The following is a 15,142-nucleotide window of genomic DNA, read 5'->3' on the forward strand; positions in this document are numbered from 1 at the left end:
GATTACTGAGATTGCCGGATTACTTAGTGGTTAGGTTAGAATACACTTAATAAAATTAACCAACTTGACTTGCACAAAGTTCATTGGACATCGGCAAAAATTGAACATTTCCGCTACTTTGAGCTCAATTTCAAGGTACTTTTCGTCATGAAAGCAATCAAAATCATATCTATTTCTGTAATATATCTTCCATTCTATCAAATGAGTCCAAAAAAATGAGAAACAACCATACAAACCATACAAAAATATACTGCAAAGAAGCTGCTAATAGCTGAGAAGTGAACTCCCTTATTTATCATCCGTCTTTTTTATTTTTGTTGTACGTTAAGAAGCATCTTTCCATCATACATTGCCCAAGTTTCAATGAGATAGCCCAACAAACAACTGAGAAAAAAAATATTTACCAAAAATCATATATGGCAAGCCCAAGCCAGGTACTGGAAATAAGTCACATTGTCTGACATTTCTGGGTTATCCCAGGTTCTCTATACATACACTGCTATGTATGATAATCTATGTAACTGTATTTGTGTATACCTGAATAAACTTATTTACTTCTAGTCTGTCGACTGAGTACAAGAAACCGCCCATTCACTTATTTCAACCACCCAATATAGTGGTCAGAAATTGGCAATTTGGCCGATTTCACACAAATTTCAACAGATGGCAATTTCAAAATAGGATCCAGAATAAACAGTGCAGACATTCCTGGCACTAAAATAACATTTTCTCTGTTCATTAGTCACGGCTACAGGCCTCTCTTTTATTATTCTTGCTTTAAATTTGGAATTTTTATTCACACAAAAAAAATAGAAGATTTACTGTTATGCAGACTGCTGCATTATTGTAATAATTGTATAAATAATGTCAACCCATTCTTGACTCTGTATTGGAATTTAGACTGGCAGGCGGACAGGTATTGGACGGTGACGTCATTTGTTTACTCTTGAGCTTTGCTAAAGAATAGAACATTTTCGCTACTGTGAGCGCAATTTCAAGGTACTTTTCATCATGAAAGCAATCAAAATCATATCTATTTCTGTAATATATCTTTCATTCTATCAAATGAGACCGAAAAAATGAGAATGTAACCATATGTTACTCACAATTATATCACACAAATGTTAAACCTAGGACCCAATCTAACTTTATTATTTTTTTAAATACACTACCTAACAGAATACTCCATTTGACTGAATGTACAGCAATGCAAGCAACCATATGACCTGTCTTTGTAATACTCATTTGTGTTTTATAGTTATCTGTTTACAATAATGTTTTATCACTGATTTCATCATTGCTTAGTTAATCTTAAGTTAATTTTAAGCCAGCCCGTAATGCTATGCATATAAGTGGCTTTGGCATGCTGCTCTTACCTGTATTTTTTGTACCTCTTGTTTGTATGCTTAAATTACTAAATAAATAAATAAATAAACTAAATAAAAACCATACAAAAATATACTGCTAAGCGGCCGCTAATGGCTGAGAAGTGAACTCCGCTATTTATGGTCTGATTTCTTTTATTTTTGGTGTACGTTAAGAATTATCTTTCCATCATACATTGCCCAAGTTTCAATAAGATAACCCAACAAACAACTGAGAAAATAATAATAATAATAATATCTTTATTTACTACATGTACACGTACAAGGTATACAGGCCTAGCTGACATCAGTGACATACTACTATATAGAAAGCCGCTTGTTATGCAGAGTATTTCAAGAAAATTAGGTCAGTGTCCCAGGATAACACCCACACCAGTCGGCTAACACCAAGGTACCCATTTACTGATGGGTAAATATAGACAACAGGTGTAAAGAAACGTGCCTAATGTTTCTACCCTGGCTGGGAATTGAATATTTACCAAAAATCATATATGGCTGACCCAAGCCAGGTACTAAAAATAAGCCACATTGACTTTTTTGGGTTATCCTAGGTTCTCTACACATATGCTGCTATGTGTGATAATCTATATAGAGAAAATAGCTTTTTTGTTTCAGGTTTATGGTGCAGTACGAGTGTATATCACAGTTAGTCCTGTGCTATACTCCGTTTTCTCTAATGTAAGCCCCCAAGACAGGGATAGGAGAAAGGTATTTATATACCATATCCTCTTCATACCTCCGTCGAACTGCTCGGTATTATGCCAAATATTATTCAGTCTGGAGTATTAAACATGTTTTATGTTATTTATATTGTTTATTATGTCATATTAGATCAGTTGTGATAGGCAAATAAGCTGTAGTGTTGATATTAGCGTAATAATAAAGCATATTCTCCTGCTTCATGAGACTGATCTCATGGCAACCAACAGTGGCTTCAAAGTCACCTTATCTTTAATGGATAATGTACTGTGTAGGTGTTTTACATAATGAGAAGCATTTCTTTTATTCATTGGAACCATGGCTAGGGCTAAAAGTAAGCAGGTTATAACAATAAATGGAGAAAAAGAAATTAGAATTCTTATGCAGCAAGTAACACCACCAAACAGTATCAGCAGGTTGGTGTGGCGACCCTGGAAATTTGAAATTATGCTAACCAAAATTAGTGCCGAATAACTGAAGGAACCGAATAACTGATTGCCGGATTTGTGATGGTGGACCTGTACTACCGTCCTGCCAAGTGAGTGTAAAATGGAATCCTGTAATTGCTTTACATGCTGGTAGGATTGCTGGTGTCTTTTTTCTGTCTCTTAAACATGCAAGATTTCAGGTACGTCTTGCTACTTCTACTTACACTTAGGTCACACTACACATACATGTACAAGCATATATATATATACACACACCCCTCTGGGTTTTCTTCTATTTTCTTTCTAGTTCTTGTTCCTGTTTATTTCCTCTTATCTCCATGGGGAAGTGGAACAGAATTCTTCCTCCGTAAGCCATGCGTGTTGTAAGAGGCGACTAAAATGCCGGGAGCAAGGGCCTAGTAACCCCTTCTCCTGTATAAATTACTAAATTTAAAAAGAGAAACTTCGTTTTTCTTTTTGGGCCACCCTGCCTTGGTGGGATACGGCCGGTTTGTTGAAAAAAAAAAATATAAGAATGATGCAAATTTAAACAAAGTTATCAAGTTGGAGTTTACTTTTATTTTTTCCTGTTTTTCTTTCAAATATACATATTTAATTCACCATTTGGCATCATTAAAAAGTGGATGGATATATAGCAGATAGAGAGAAGGTGCGAGCATTGTCTCAGTAACTGATGGTTCACCATGACTCACGGAGGGGCGTGCTTCACAGCACTATAAAATGTTGTATAATTATTCTTTTATTATCAATAAAGGTTATGTACCTATCATATTTATTCCAGAAAAATATTAGATATAACAAATAACAGCCATTTCCCACTGAAGCAGGGTGACCCAAAAAGAAAGAAAAACCCAAAAAGAAAAAAAATTTCATCATTCAACACTTTCACCAACATTCATACATAATCACTGCCTTTGCAAAGGCACTCAAATACGACAGCTTAGACATCCATCCAAACTGCCAATATCCCAAACCCCTCCTTTAAAGTGTAGGCACTGTACTTCCCATTTCCAGGACTCAAGTCTGATTAACCGGTTTCCCTGAATCCCTTCACAAAATACTACCCTGCTTACACTAACAGCTTGTCAGATCCCAAAAACCATTAGTCTCCACTCACTCCCATCTAACACGCTCATGCACGCTTGCTGGAAGTCCAAGCCCCTCGCCCACAAAACCTCTTTTACACCCTCCCTCCAACCTTTTTGGGGACGACCCCTACTCCACCTTCCTTCCCCTATAGATTTATATGCTCTCCAAGCCATTCTACTTTGTTCCATTCTCTCTAAATGACCAAACCATCTCAACAGCCCCTCTTCAGCCATCTGAATAATACTTTTAGTAACTCCACACCTCATCCTAATTTCCACACTACGAATTATCTGAATAATACTTGCACCACATATTGCCCTTAGACACGACATCTCCACTGCCTCCAGCAGCCTCGTCGCTGCAGCATTTACAACCCATATTTCACACCCACATAAGAGTATTGGTACCACTATTGTACATTCCCTCTTTGCCTCAATGGATAACACTCTTTCTCTCCACAGATACCTCAACACACCGCTCACCTTTTTTCCTTCATTAATTCTATGGTTAACCTCATCCTTCATAAACCCATCCGCTGACAAGTCAACTCCCAAATACAGTGATACCTCGGGACACGAATTTAATTCGTTCCAGAAGGATGTGCGAGTGCTGATACCAAACGAATTTGTTCCCATAAGGAATAATGTAAATTAGATTAATCCGTTTCAGACCGCCAGAAATGCACTTACAAAAGCACTTACATAATTGTTCTAGTTTTGAGCTGTTCGTATCCCGAGGTACCACTGTATCTGAAAACATTCACTTCTTCCTTGCTCCCTCCAATGTGATATCCAATTTTTCTTTATCTAAATCATTTGATACCCTCATCACCTTAATCTTATCTATGTTCACATTCAACTTTCTATGTTTACACACCCTCCCAAACTCGTCCACTAACCTTTACAACTTCTCTTTAAAATTCTCCAAAAGCATAGTATCATCAGCAAAAAGTAACTGTGTCAACTCCCATTCTGTATTTGATTCCCCACAATTTAATCCCATCCCTCTCCCTAACACCCTAGCATTTACTTCTTTTACTACCCCATCTATAAATATGTTAAACAACCATGGTGACATTACACACCCCTGTCTAAGACCTACTTTTACTGGGAAGTAATCTCCCTCTCTCCTACACACCCTAACCTGAGCCTCACTATATTCATAAAAACTTTTTACAGCATTTAGTAACTTACTACCTATTCCATACACTTGCAACAACTGCCACATTGCTACCCTATCCACTATCACATGCCTTTTCTAAATCCTTTATCTAAATACTATTCACATATATGCATCAATGTACAACACATAATCAACACATCCCTTACCCATTCTAAAGCCTCCTTGCTCAACTGCAGTCCTGATCCCTGTCTTACCTTTAATTCTTTCAATAATAACCCTACCATGTACTTTACCTGATATACTAAGTAAACTTATTCCCCTAAAAATTTTTCAAGCTCTTTTGTCCCCCTTCCCTTTATATAAAGGAATTAAACATGTCCTCTGCCAATCCCTAGGTGCTTTTCCCTCTTTCATCCATTAAACTAAAATACCAACCACTCCAATACTATACCTCCCCCTGCTTTTTACACTTCTGTCATGATCCCGTCAGTTCCAGCTGCTTTATTCCCTTTTATTCTATGGAATGCCTCATGCACCTCCCCCATACTCACGTCCTGTTCTTCTTCACTACTGAAAGATGTTATACCTCCCTGGCCAGTGCATGAAATTACTGCCTCCCTTTCTTCACTGACATTTAAAAGTTCCTCAAAATATTCTTGCCATCTATCCAATACCTCCAGCTCCCCATCTACTAACTCCCCTACTCTGTTTTTAACTGACAAAACCATTCATTCCCTAGGCTTTCTTAACTTGTTTATCTCGCTCCAAAATTTTTTCTTATTCTCAGCAAAATTTCTTGACAGTGCCTCTCCCACTCAATCATTTGCTCTCCTTTTCCACTCTCTCACCACTCTCTTCACCTTTTTTTTTACTCTCCATATACTCTGTCCTTCTTTTATCACTTCTGCTTTGTAAAAACCTCTCATAAGCTACCATTTTCTCTTTTATCACACCATTTACTTCATCATAACACCAATCACTCCTCTTTCCTCCTGCACCCACCCTCCTATAGCCACAAACTTCTGCCCGACATTCTAATATTGCATTTTTAAAACTATCCCATCCCTCTTCAACCCCCCCCCCCTCTTACCCATACTTGAACTAGCTCACCTTTCTGCCAATAGTTGCTTATATCTCACCCTAACTTCCTCCTCCCTTAGTTTATAAATTTTCACCTCTCTCTTACTTACTGTTACCATCTTCTTTTTGTCCCATCAACCTCTTACTCTAACTGTAGCTACAACTAGATAATGATCCAATATTTCCATTGCCCCTCTATAAACTTGTACATCCTGAAGCCTACCCATCAACCTTTTATCCACCAACAGATAATCTAACAAACTACTTTTGTTACATGCTATATCATACCTTGTATACTTTTTATCCTCTTTTTCATAAAATATTTATTACTTATTACCAAACCTCTTTCTACACATAGTTCAATTAAAGGCTCCCCATTTTCATTTACCCTTGGCACCCCAAATTTACCTACTACTCCCTCTACAACACTTTTACCCACTTTAGCATCGAGATCCCCAACCACAAGTACTCTCACTTGGTTCGAAACTCCCCATGCACTGATTCAACATTTCCCAAAATCTCCCTCTCTCCTCTACACTTCTCTCTTCTCCAGGTGCATAAACACTTGCTATACCCCACTTTTCACATCCAACCCTTATTTTAGTCCACATAATCCTTGAATTTATACATTTATATTCCTCCACCATAACTTACCCTTCCTTAGCTCTAACTCAATTAGAAACCCGTAATCTAATCCCATTTATTTCTGCCCACTAAAACTCTCCTATCCCCTTCAGCTTTGTTTCACTTAGAGCCAGGACATCCAGCTTCTTTTCATTCATAACATCCACAATCATCTCTACCATTTGCAAAACATGCATGCACATTCAAACATCCAACTTTGACGGTTTTCTTTTTCTTTTTAGTAGGCTATACAGGAAAAGGGGTTACTAGCCTATTGCTTCCAGCATATTTGTTGACTTTTACAACACGCATGGCTTACGGAGGAAAGATTCTTATTCCACCTCTCTCTCTCTCTCTCTCTCTCTCTCTCTCTCTCTCTCTCTCTCTCTCTCTCTCTCTCTCTCTCTCTCTCTCTCTCTCTCTCTCTCTCTCTCTCTCTCTCTGGAACAATTTAGACATTCCTATTAACCTAATGTGCACATCTTTGGAGTGTGGGAGGAAACTGAAGTATCCAGAGAAAACCCTCTCAGACAAGTGGAGAACGTGCACACTCCACGCAGACAGTGGCCTGAGCCAGGAATCAATTTTTTATGTTATAACAAAACGACACTGAACGAAGAAACATTAATTAAGGACTTATTGTACTTAACTTGCATTGAATATCCCTCAGTTATTATTATATTCATTGGAAATCACTAAACCTGTAGGAGTCATACAGCGCATGGGAAATGGAAGGTTATTGGTTTGATCCAAGGAAGGTGAAGATGGCTCCAATTCCTTGGATAAAGAGCCCTTCATGAGTTTGCCTTTACTTCATTTCCAGACATTGCATCAACTATCCTTTATGAAATGGAGTATATATTTTCACCATGCTAATAATGTGTTTGACTCCTCTTCATTGTTCATCAGGTTGCTGTGCTGATTGCAAATGGCATTGCCCAGCTCCTCCAGCCATCTGTGTATGACTCAATCATCCAGATTAAAAAACTGCCATATCTTCCTGATATTCTTACGGCCACTTCTGGTGCCTACAATATTTATGTAGAGGACTTTATGGTGCGTGATGTCAAATACATATGGTATGGTATCTCCTATCGGCAGCTGAAGAATATTCTTAAAGAGCACAAAAAAATACGATCATTACCCCTTGTGGATTCTCCAGGTACTGTACAACAATTATTTATTGTTATTAATGCACTGGTTCTATTCATTTAACCCTTAAACGGTCCAAACGTATATATACGTTCACCTGCGCAGCGCCCCGAATATTTTGAGAAAAAAAAAATAGTTTTTTTTTATAGGAAAAAGAGCATGTGGTACCCAGGCCCCAAACGTATATATACGTTTGGGGCCCTACGCGAGAGAACATATATATACGTTTGGACCGTTTAAGGGTTAAAGTACGTACTGAGCCCACATTGTTTATTTTCAATTAAACTTTATTTTTCTGTCATATGAAAATTGTTTGCAGAAATCAGAGTATTCTGAATGAATGTGGCAAGAGCATTCCAAGTTGACCAACAGTACTCATTAGTTTTAAGGCTTTGTGAAATTTAGAGAATAATTCAGCAAACCAAATTCAGCTTAGACTTAATAACAACCAAATTATTAATATGTTTAAGCACAAAACTAGCAAAGATCATACAGCTTCTGAGTATTGGGAGGTAGTTCAGATCCATTTGAATAGATCTGTGTCCTGAAGATGTAGGGGTGAACAGTAGAATATATAAATGATTCGTATATTTAGTAGATCTAAAGATTTAAATAGTGGTCATGCAATGCTAGTCACGGCATTATGCCGCCCCTCCCCCACTCATGTACCAAAATACAAACACATACCATGAAAGATTATAATATATACATTTGCACACTTACTGAGGTTTTAATACTTGGTGCTGCATCCTTTATGCTTAATCACATCCCTCAGCCATGTAGGAAGACTCTCACACAAATTCTTGAGGGTTTGAAGAGGTATATTATTCCATGCCTCATGTAGAGCAGCCTCCAGCCGCAGGATGGAGCTGATTTCTTTGCCCAATAAACTTCGTTTCACTATTGACCAGAGGTTTTCAATAGGGTTTAGGTATGGGGATTTGCCTGGTCAGTCATTAAAGAACCTCACTTCACAGTCCTTAAGCCAGTGAACTGCAGATTTGGCGGTATAACACAGTGCACTTTCCTGCATAAAAACTGTAGCCCCACACTTGTCAGACACCTCAGGTAAATTGTCACATTATAACTCTGGGTAATTATACTGGTTCTATACTGGTTTTGGGGAAGCACAGTGAGTTCACCAACACTCTGAGCACTGAAACACCTCCAAACCATGAGTGAGTCTGGGTGTTTGGTGATCCCACAGGTGTAGCGTGGGTCTAGCGGGTCACTACCTCTGGGCCAGTACACATGTCCCCCATGGTTACAGGTGACTGTGAAGGTTGTTTCATCACTCTGCAGTACTTCAGACCACTGTTGAGGATTCCAGTGAAGATATTTCTTAGCATAATCCAGCCTACGTTTCTTCTGTGGCTTGGAGAGGATCGGTTTCTTAACCTGGCGGTGACTATTGTAACCCAGTTCTGACATATGTCTGTTAACAGTTCTTACAGACACCTCTGAGAGAAAATGTGGGTTCTTTTTTTTCAATTCTATAGCAGTTATCTTAGGTGTACTCTCTAACTACTTCTTTAACACAGTTAAGGTATGAACAGATGTCTTCTTTGAGGGGCCAAGCTGAGGTTTGGCAGACGGTAACTTGACACCACCACCAGCCTTGAACGCTGCACCCAGTTACTCACTGAACGCTCACACACACCAACATTCTCCACTTTTTCTTTCATCTGGTGCCCAGCTTTGTGAAGCCCTATGATTTGAGCTATAGTTTCAGGTGTTAAAGACTTCTTTTTACCCATAATCAAACATGTATAGCCCCTAAACCAAAGGAACACCGTACAAAAGGTGGGGGGGATGACAGACAAAAGTACAACACTTCCTCTCACCACAGCAGCCACATGAGCACTGAGGAGTCACTGTGGAGTATGGCAGCAGGCCACAACGTCATGCTAATGGCTGCTACCCGGCATAATGCACTGACGAAAAAAGACCCCCCTTGTATGGTAGGCCTTTGATTTTCATCATGGCATTATGCTGAGGCACTCACCCGGCATAATGCCGTGACTAGTACTGTATATGTTGTCTAATACTGTACTAGAGGTTGATAGGGTTTTAGGCCAATGTTTGCTGTATAATAATTGGTTTAAGATAGTTTACTGTAGTTGATCCCACTTAATGCATTACTTGTATAAGACATGGTTAGATAATTATGTAGTTTTGGGTAAGTAGTGCAGAGTAGGGAACACAGCAGTAGTAGTTCTCTGAAAATAGGCCTATGGGGTTTTGTGTGTTTGATATGTATATTCAATTTCCATTAATCATCTAGGGGTTAGCCTAGAAATTTTTTATATTTGACTTTCTTTTTGGGCATCATTATATTACAAAGTTGGTTTGGTTGTCTGGTTTATTTTCAATACAGATTTTTTAGTAGGTCTTTTCTACTTATGTGTAAATTTCTTGATTGATATCAAAAGTGAGGATTTTTAAAAATTCATGATTCACTTTATACTATATGTTTATAAAATCACACTTTATATTTTGCCTATTTGTGATTGCCGTAGTGTATGTAGCTTTAAGAGCAGGGGCTAAGCTCCTGGTGTCCCATTGTAACATTTTTTAAAAGATTCCAGTAGTTATAGCGCTTACTACCTCCACTAGTAAAGCAATCCATTGCTGCACCAATCTATGCATAGAAAAACTTTCTATCTTGTAGACTCAATGATTCTTCTGGGATCAATCCAGAGGTCAGAACTCATATCTATGTTGGAGGAACACCTGGGCAAAGACCGTCGACTTAAAGTCATCAATAAGTGGAAATTTGCAGCACAGAAGTAAGACCCATGTATTCACATTATTTTAATTCATTAAACTTTACATTTGTTACATATTTGTAAGTTGTATGTATAATTCAGTTGGTCTTTTTATTTGTAAACTGTTTATATTATATAAAAAAGCAAGAATTTTAGAACATAAACTACATATCTACCTAACTGAAAGAAGACAACTCTATTCAGATTACAGCCTCACTTCACTTAATGGCCAAGTTCCATTCCTAAGATCTCGTCGGTAAACAAATTTGTCGCTCAGTGAGGAGCATAGTATAATGGTAGTGGGTTTGTGTCGACCATCTTTGGTATTGTTTTAACCCTTAAACTGTCCAAATGTAGATTTACGTTTGTACTGCTAGCATTCCAAACATAGATCTACGTTTTATTTTTCCTGCCTCCAAATTGGGCACGATTGGCCTGAGATGCCTGGTCAGTATAGAATGGATCGTAACACTCAGCATGCACAGTATTAAAAAATCTGGGACCTTGTGGGAGCACCAATTCAGTCGAGCATCAGCTAGAGCAAATAGCGTGACAAACACCAGGGATTCACTGATGTCATGTCATATTAACACTCCTCTTTTAAGAGGAAAGTGATGCTGAACCAGAGTTTAGTGACTGAGAGATGGATGTGGCCACAAGTGGTCGAGGAAATATCAAAAACCTCAATAATAACCTATGTGTAAAATTTGTGCAACATCCTTTCATTTCTGATACCAGTGGTAGTGTCATCCTGCCTGAATGTCCAATAACCTATGCCTAAAGTAAAGAGAAATGTGTAATATGTACTATTCGGGAGGCTGGCTAGCTGGCTGACTGACTTTGGCTGTTTCTCTGTCTGTATCTGTCTGTCTGTCTGTCTGTCTATATCTCTGTCTATCTCTGTCTCTCACAAGTACGCCTAAGTACAGTTATTATCCATAGTGTAAATTACCTAGGCTAACCCCAAAATTCCAGGCAAAATGCTATACAGTACTTGCAGATATAAGGCATAATAAGCATGACGTAAGTAATACGCATTTTCACTTGCTCAGGAATCGGGGTGCGGCTCGTAAACCAACAGGTGTGGTGATACCTGTCCTGAGCTGTCTGGGTATTAGCGTGGGATGTTACAGAGGACCATAGCCTGTTGTAGTGTTTTAGAATCTCAGGTTAAAGTGTTGAAGAAGGAGGTCCTACTCCTTCAGGAGATAGTTGGTGCTGGTAAGGAGGAAATGGTTACCACCAGTGTGAGTGGCAGCCACTTGAAGTGGCAAGTGGTTCACAGTTCAGGAAGAAGGAAGATAAGGAGGGTTAATAAAGAAGATGTGAAGGTAGGAAATCAATTCTCTGTTCTCCACGACGAGTGTACTTCAGTGGTTAGTAAGGTTAAAGGTACCTCTGACTCCTCTGCTAATCAAGGTAAAATATTCTGATTGTGGGAGACTCTCAGGTAAGATATATGGACTGTGCTTTTTGTAACAGAAAAGTCAGACAGAGGGTGAGCCTCCTAGGAGCTGGTGATGGTGATATAGTCAGCAGGTTGGATAATACTATGTAAGGTAATGGGAACAAGCCCATTATCTGTCTTAGTGCTGGTGGAAATGACATTGGGAAGGGCAGGAGATAGGAGCTACTGGATAAGTACAGGTCATCCATAGAAGTAGTCAGGTCTAAGGGAGGGATGCCTATCATATGTAGCATCTTGCCTAGAAGCGGAGTGGGCAATGAATGGATGTCTAGGGAAATTGGTATAAACTGCTGGCTAGACAGGTATTGTAGGGAACTTGCAATCCCATTCATTGATAACTGGGACAAATTCTATGGCAAACATGATATGCAAGGGATAGGGTTCATCTCTCTGGGGTTGGAGTGGTTGCATTAGCCAATTCAATTGAGGGGGTAATTGATGACTTGTCTAGGACTTTAAACTGATAGATTATAGAGGTATGGGTGTTTGTGGGAAACAGTCAGGCTGCAGTATTATTGTTGGAAACCGCAGATATTACCAGGATACCTCAGGGATATGTTAAAAAGACAATATTCAAAATAAAGTTGCTAGTAAAGGCAAAGCAATTGATCAACAAACAAAGAGAGATAGTAGAGGGCAACGAGTGATTAGCTCCCTTAAGGTTTACTATACAAATAGTAGGAGTCTAAGAAATAAGATAGATGACCTAAGATTACTTGCAAGTGCAGGAAATATAGATATTATTGCTATAACAGAGACCTGGTTCAACTTGAAGGATAAAGAAATGCCTTCTGAATGCAGCATGCAGGGTTATAAACTATTCCACACTGATAGGGTCAACAGGAAGGGTGGTGGAGTGGCAATGTATGTCAGAGATAATTTAAATTGTTGTGTTAGACATAATATAAGATTAGAAACATCTGACACAGAATCTGTTTGGCTTCAGTATCTTGAGAGATATGAAAAATTAATTTTGGGTGTGATTTACAGGCCCTCAAACCTTGATAGGGAGTGCAGTAAGCTGCTATGGGACGAAATTCATAAGGCGCCTCGGTATGAAAATGTTGTGTTAATGGGAGATTTTAACTTTAGTCAAATTGATTGGAACAATTTGACAGGTAATCTTGAGTCTAGTGACTTTCTTGATACAGTTCAGGATTGCTTTTTAAAACAGTTTGTGACAGAATCAACTAGAGGAAACAGTCTGCTTGACTTGGTTCTTGCCAACAAAGATTCACTAATTAATAATCTTGAGGTTAATGATGAGCTTGGGGAAAGTGATCACAAATCACTTAGTTTCAATATACAGTGGAACCTTGACTTAGAGGGGGGCTCTTGACCTAGGCAATTGGATCTGTAATCCTGAATACCTTCCATCCCCTCCCCCCACAAGCACTTCCCCATTATAATAATAATAATATACAGTGGACCCCCGGTTAACGATATTTTTTCACTCCAGAAGTATGTTCAGGTGCCAGTACTGACCGAATTTGTTCCCATAAGAAATATTGTGAAGTAGATTAGTCGATTTCAGACCCCCAAACATACACGTACAAATGCACTTACATAAATACACTTACATAATTGGTCGCATTCGGAGGTAATCGTTATGCGGGGGTCCACTGTATAATAAAAATAATATAATAATAATACGTATAATAATAATATAATGAAAATGTACTATAACAATAATTATAATAATTCACTGCTTTGAAAGGCCGTCACTAGATGGCAGTGAATACCACAACAATACGGGAGCAGTTATGACCGCCTCCACTTGTCACATAATGACAAATTTTATTCATTCTAGAGTACACCTACCATCTGACTTACGACCTGCTCGACATACGACGACTCGACTTACGGCCGTGTTTTTTATGCCAAATTTCTGGGAAATAAACAAGTGTTTGTGTTGTACAGTGTGTTTATCCTAAACCTTACAGTATAAAATACAGTACTAACAGCATAAAAAGTAAAGTAAAACATGAAATACCAAAATAAAACAATAAGATAAAGTCATTACAAAAATGTTATGTTGATATTCAGTAGTAAAGTTTGACTTACGTCCATTTCGACTTACGACCGGTTTCTTGGAACCGAACTCGGTCGTAAGTCGGATGGTAGGTGTATGTATCAGGTTTCTGTGTTATTTATATTGTTTATTATGTCATATTAGATCAGTTGTGATAGATAAATAAGTCGTAGAGTTAATTCAGTGGACCCTCAGTGTTGCGAATAAGAAATTTTTTAAAGAACTTCAGAATGTGGCCTGTTACCATTCATTTCTTATGCAACAAGATTTTTGGATCCGAGTTATTTAAAGTTTTAGAGTCTAGGGGAAATAATTTCAACTGGGAAACTCCATAGAATAATATTCAAATTTATTAAAGTATTTAAATACAATACTTTATCTTCTCTTTGTAGTTAATGTAACTTAATACTTTGTACAATAAATTTACCATATACATTTAGTTCAAAATCATGGAAATGTCTCATTAATAAGGAAGTTTAATTATTCTTCCTGTAATTCAGTCTTCAATAACATTTACGTCTTTGTCTTAACAAGACTAAACTCAAAATACAAAAGGTACAAGATTTAACAAGACCTTTGAATCTGGCCATAAAGTATCTCTATGGATTACTGAACTGACCAAGAATTTTTTTTTTTTTTTTTTCAACAAGTCGGCCGTCTCCCACTGAGGCAGAGTGACCCAAAAAAAAAGAAAGAAAATCCCCAAAAAGAAAATACTTTCATCATCATTCAACACTTTCACCACACTCGCACATTATCACTGTTTTTGCAGAGGTGCTCAGAATACAACAGTTTAGAAGCATACACATATAAAGATACACAACATATCCCTCCAAACTGCCAATATCCCAAACCCCTCCTTTAAAGTGCAGGCATTGTACTTCCCATTTCCAGGACTCAAGTCCGACTATATGAAAATAACCGGTTTCCCTGAATCCCTTCACTAAATATTACCCTGCTCACACTCCAACAGATTGTCAGGTCCCAAGTACCATTCGTCTCCATTCACTCCTATCTAACACGCTCATGCACGCTTGCTGGAAGTCCAAGCCCCTTGCCCACAAAACCTCCTTTACCCCCTCTCTCCAACCCTTTCGAGGACGACCCCTACCCCTCCTTCCTTCCCCTATAGATTTATATGCTTTCCATGTCATTCTACTTTGATCCATTCTCTCTAAATGACCAAACCACCTCAACAACCCCTCTTCTGCCCTCTGACTAATACTTTTATTAACTCCACACCTTTTCCTAATTTCCACACTCCGAATTTTCTG

General features: G+C 38.3%; 1 protein-coding gene across 6 annotated transcripts in view; it reads left to right on the top strand.

Moving 5' to 3' along the window:
- Nucleotides 1–15,142, top strand: part of LOC128696371 (chloride channel protein 2-like) — a 411,833-nt gene that overhangs the window by 325,726 nt on the left and 70,965 nt on the right. For all 6 annotated transcript variants that reach the window (XM_070092470.1, XM_070092468.1, XM_070092467.1 and 3 more), the window contains 2 exons: nucleotides 7,358–7,610; nucleotides 10,272–10,389. In XM_070092470.1, the coding sequence (XP_069948571.1) occupies nucleotides 7,358–7,610; nucleotides 10,272–10,389 (371 nt within the window). The remainder of the gene's footprint in view (nucleotides 1–7,357; nucleotides 7,611–10,271; nucleotides 10,390–15,142) is intronic.

Source organism: Cherax quadricarinatus, chromosome 39 (assembly GCF_038502225.1).
Source record: "Cherax quadricarinatus isolate ZL_2023a chromosome 39, ASM3850222v1, whole genome shotgun sequence".
NCBI lineage: Eukaryota > Metazoa > Arthropoda > Malacostraca > Decapoda > Parastacidae > Cherax > Cherax quadricarinatus.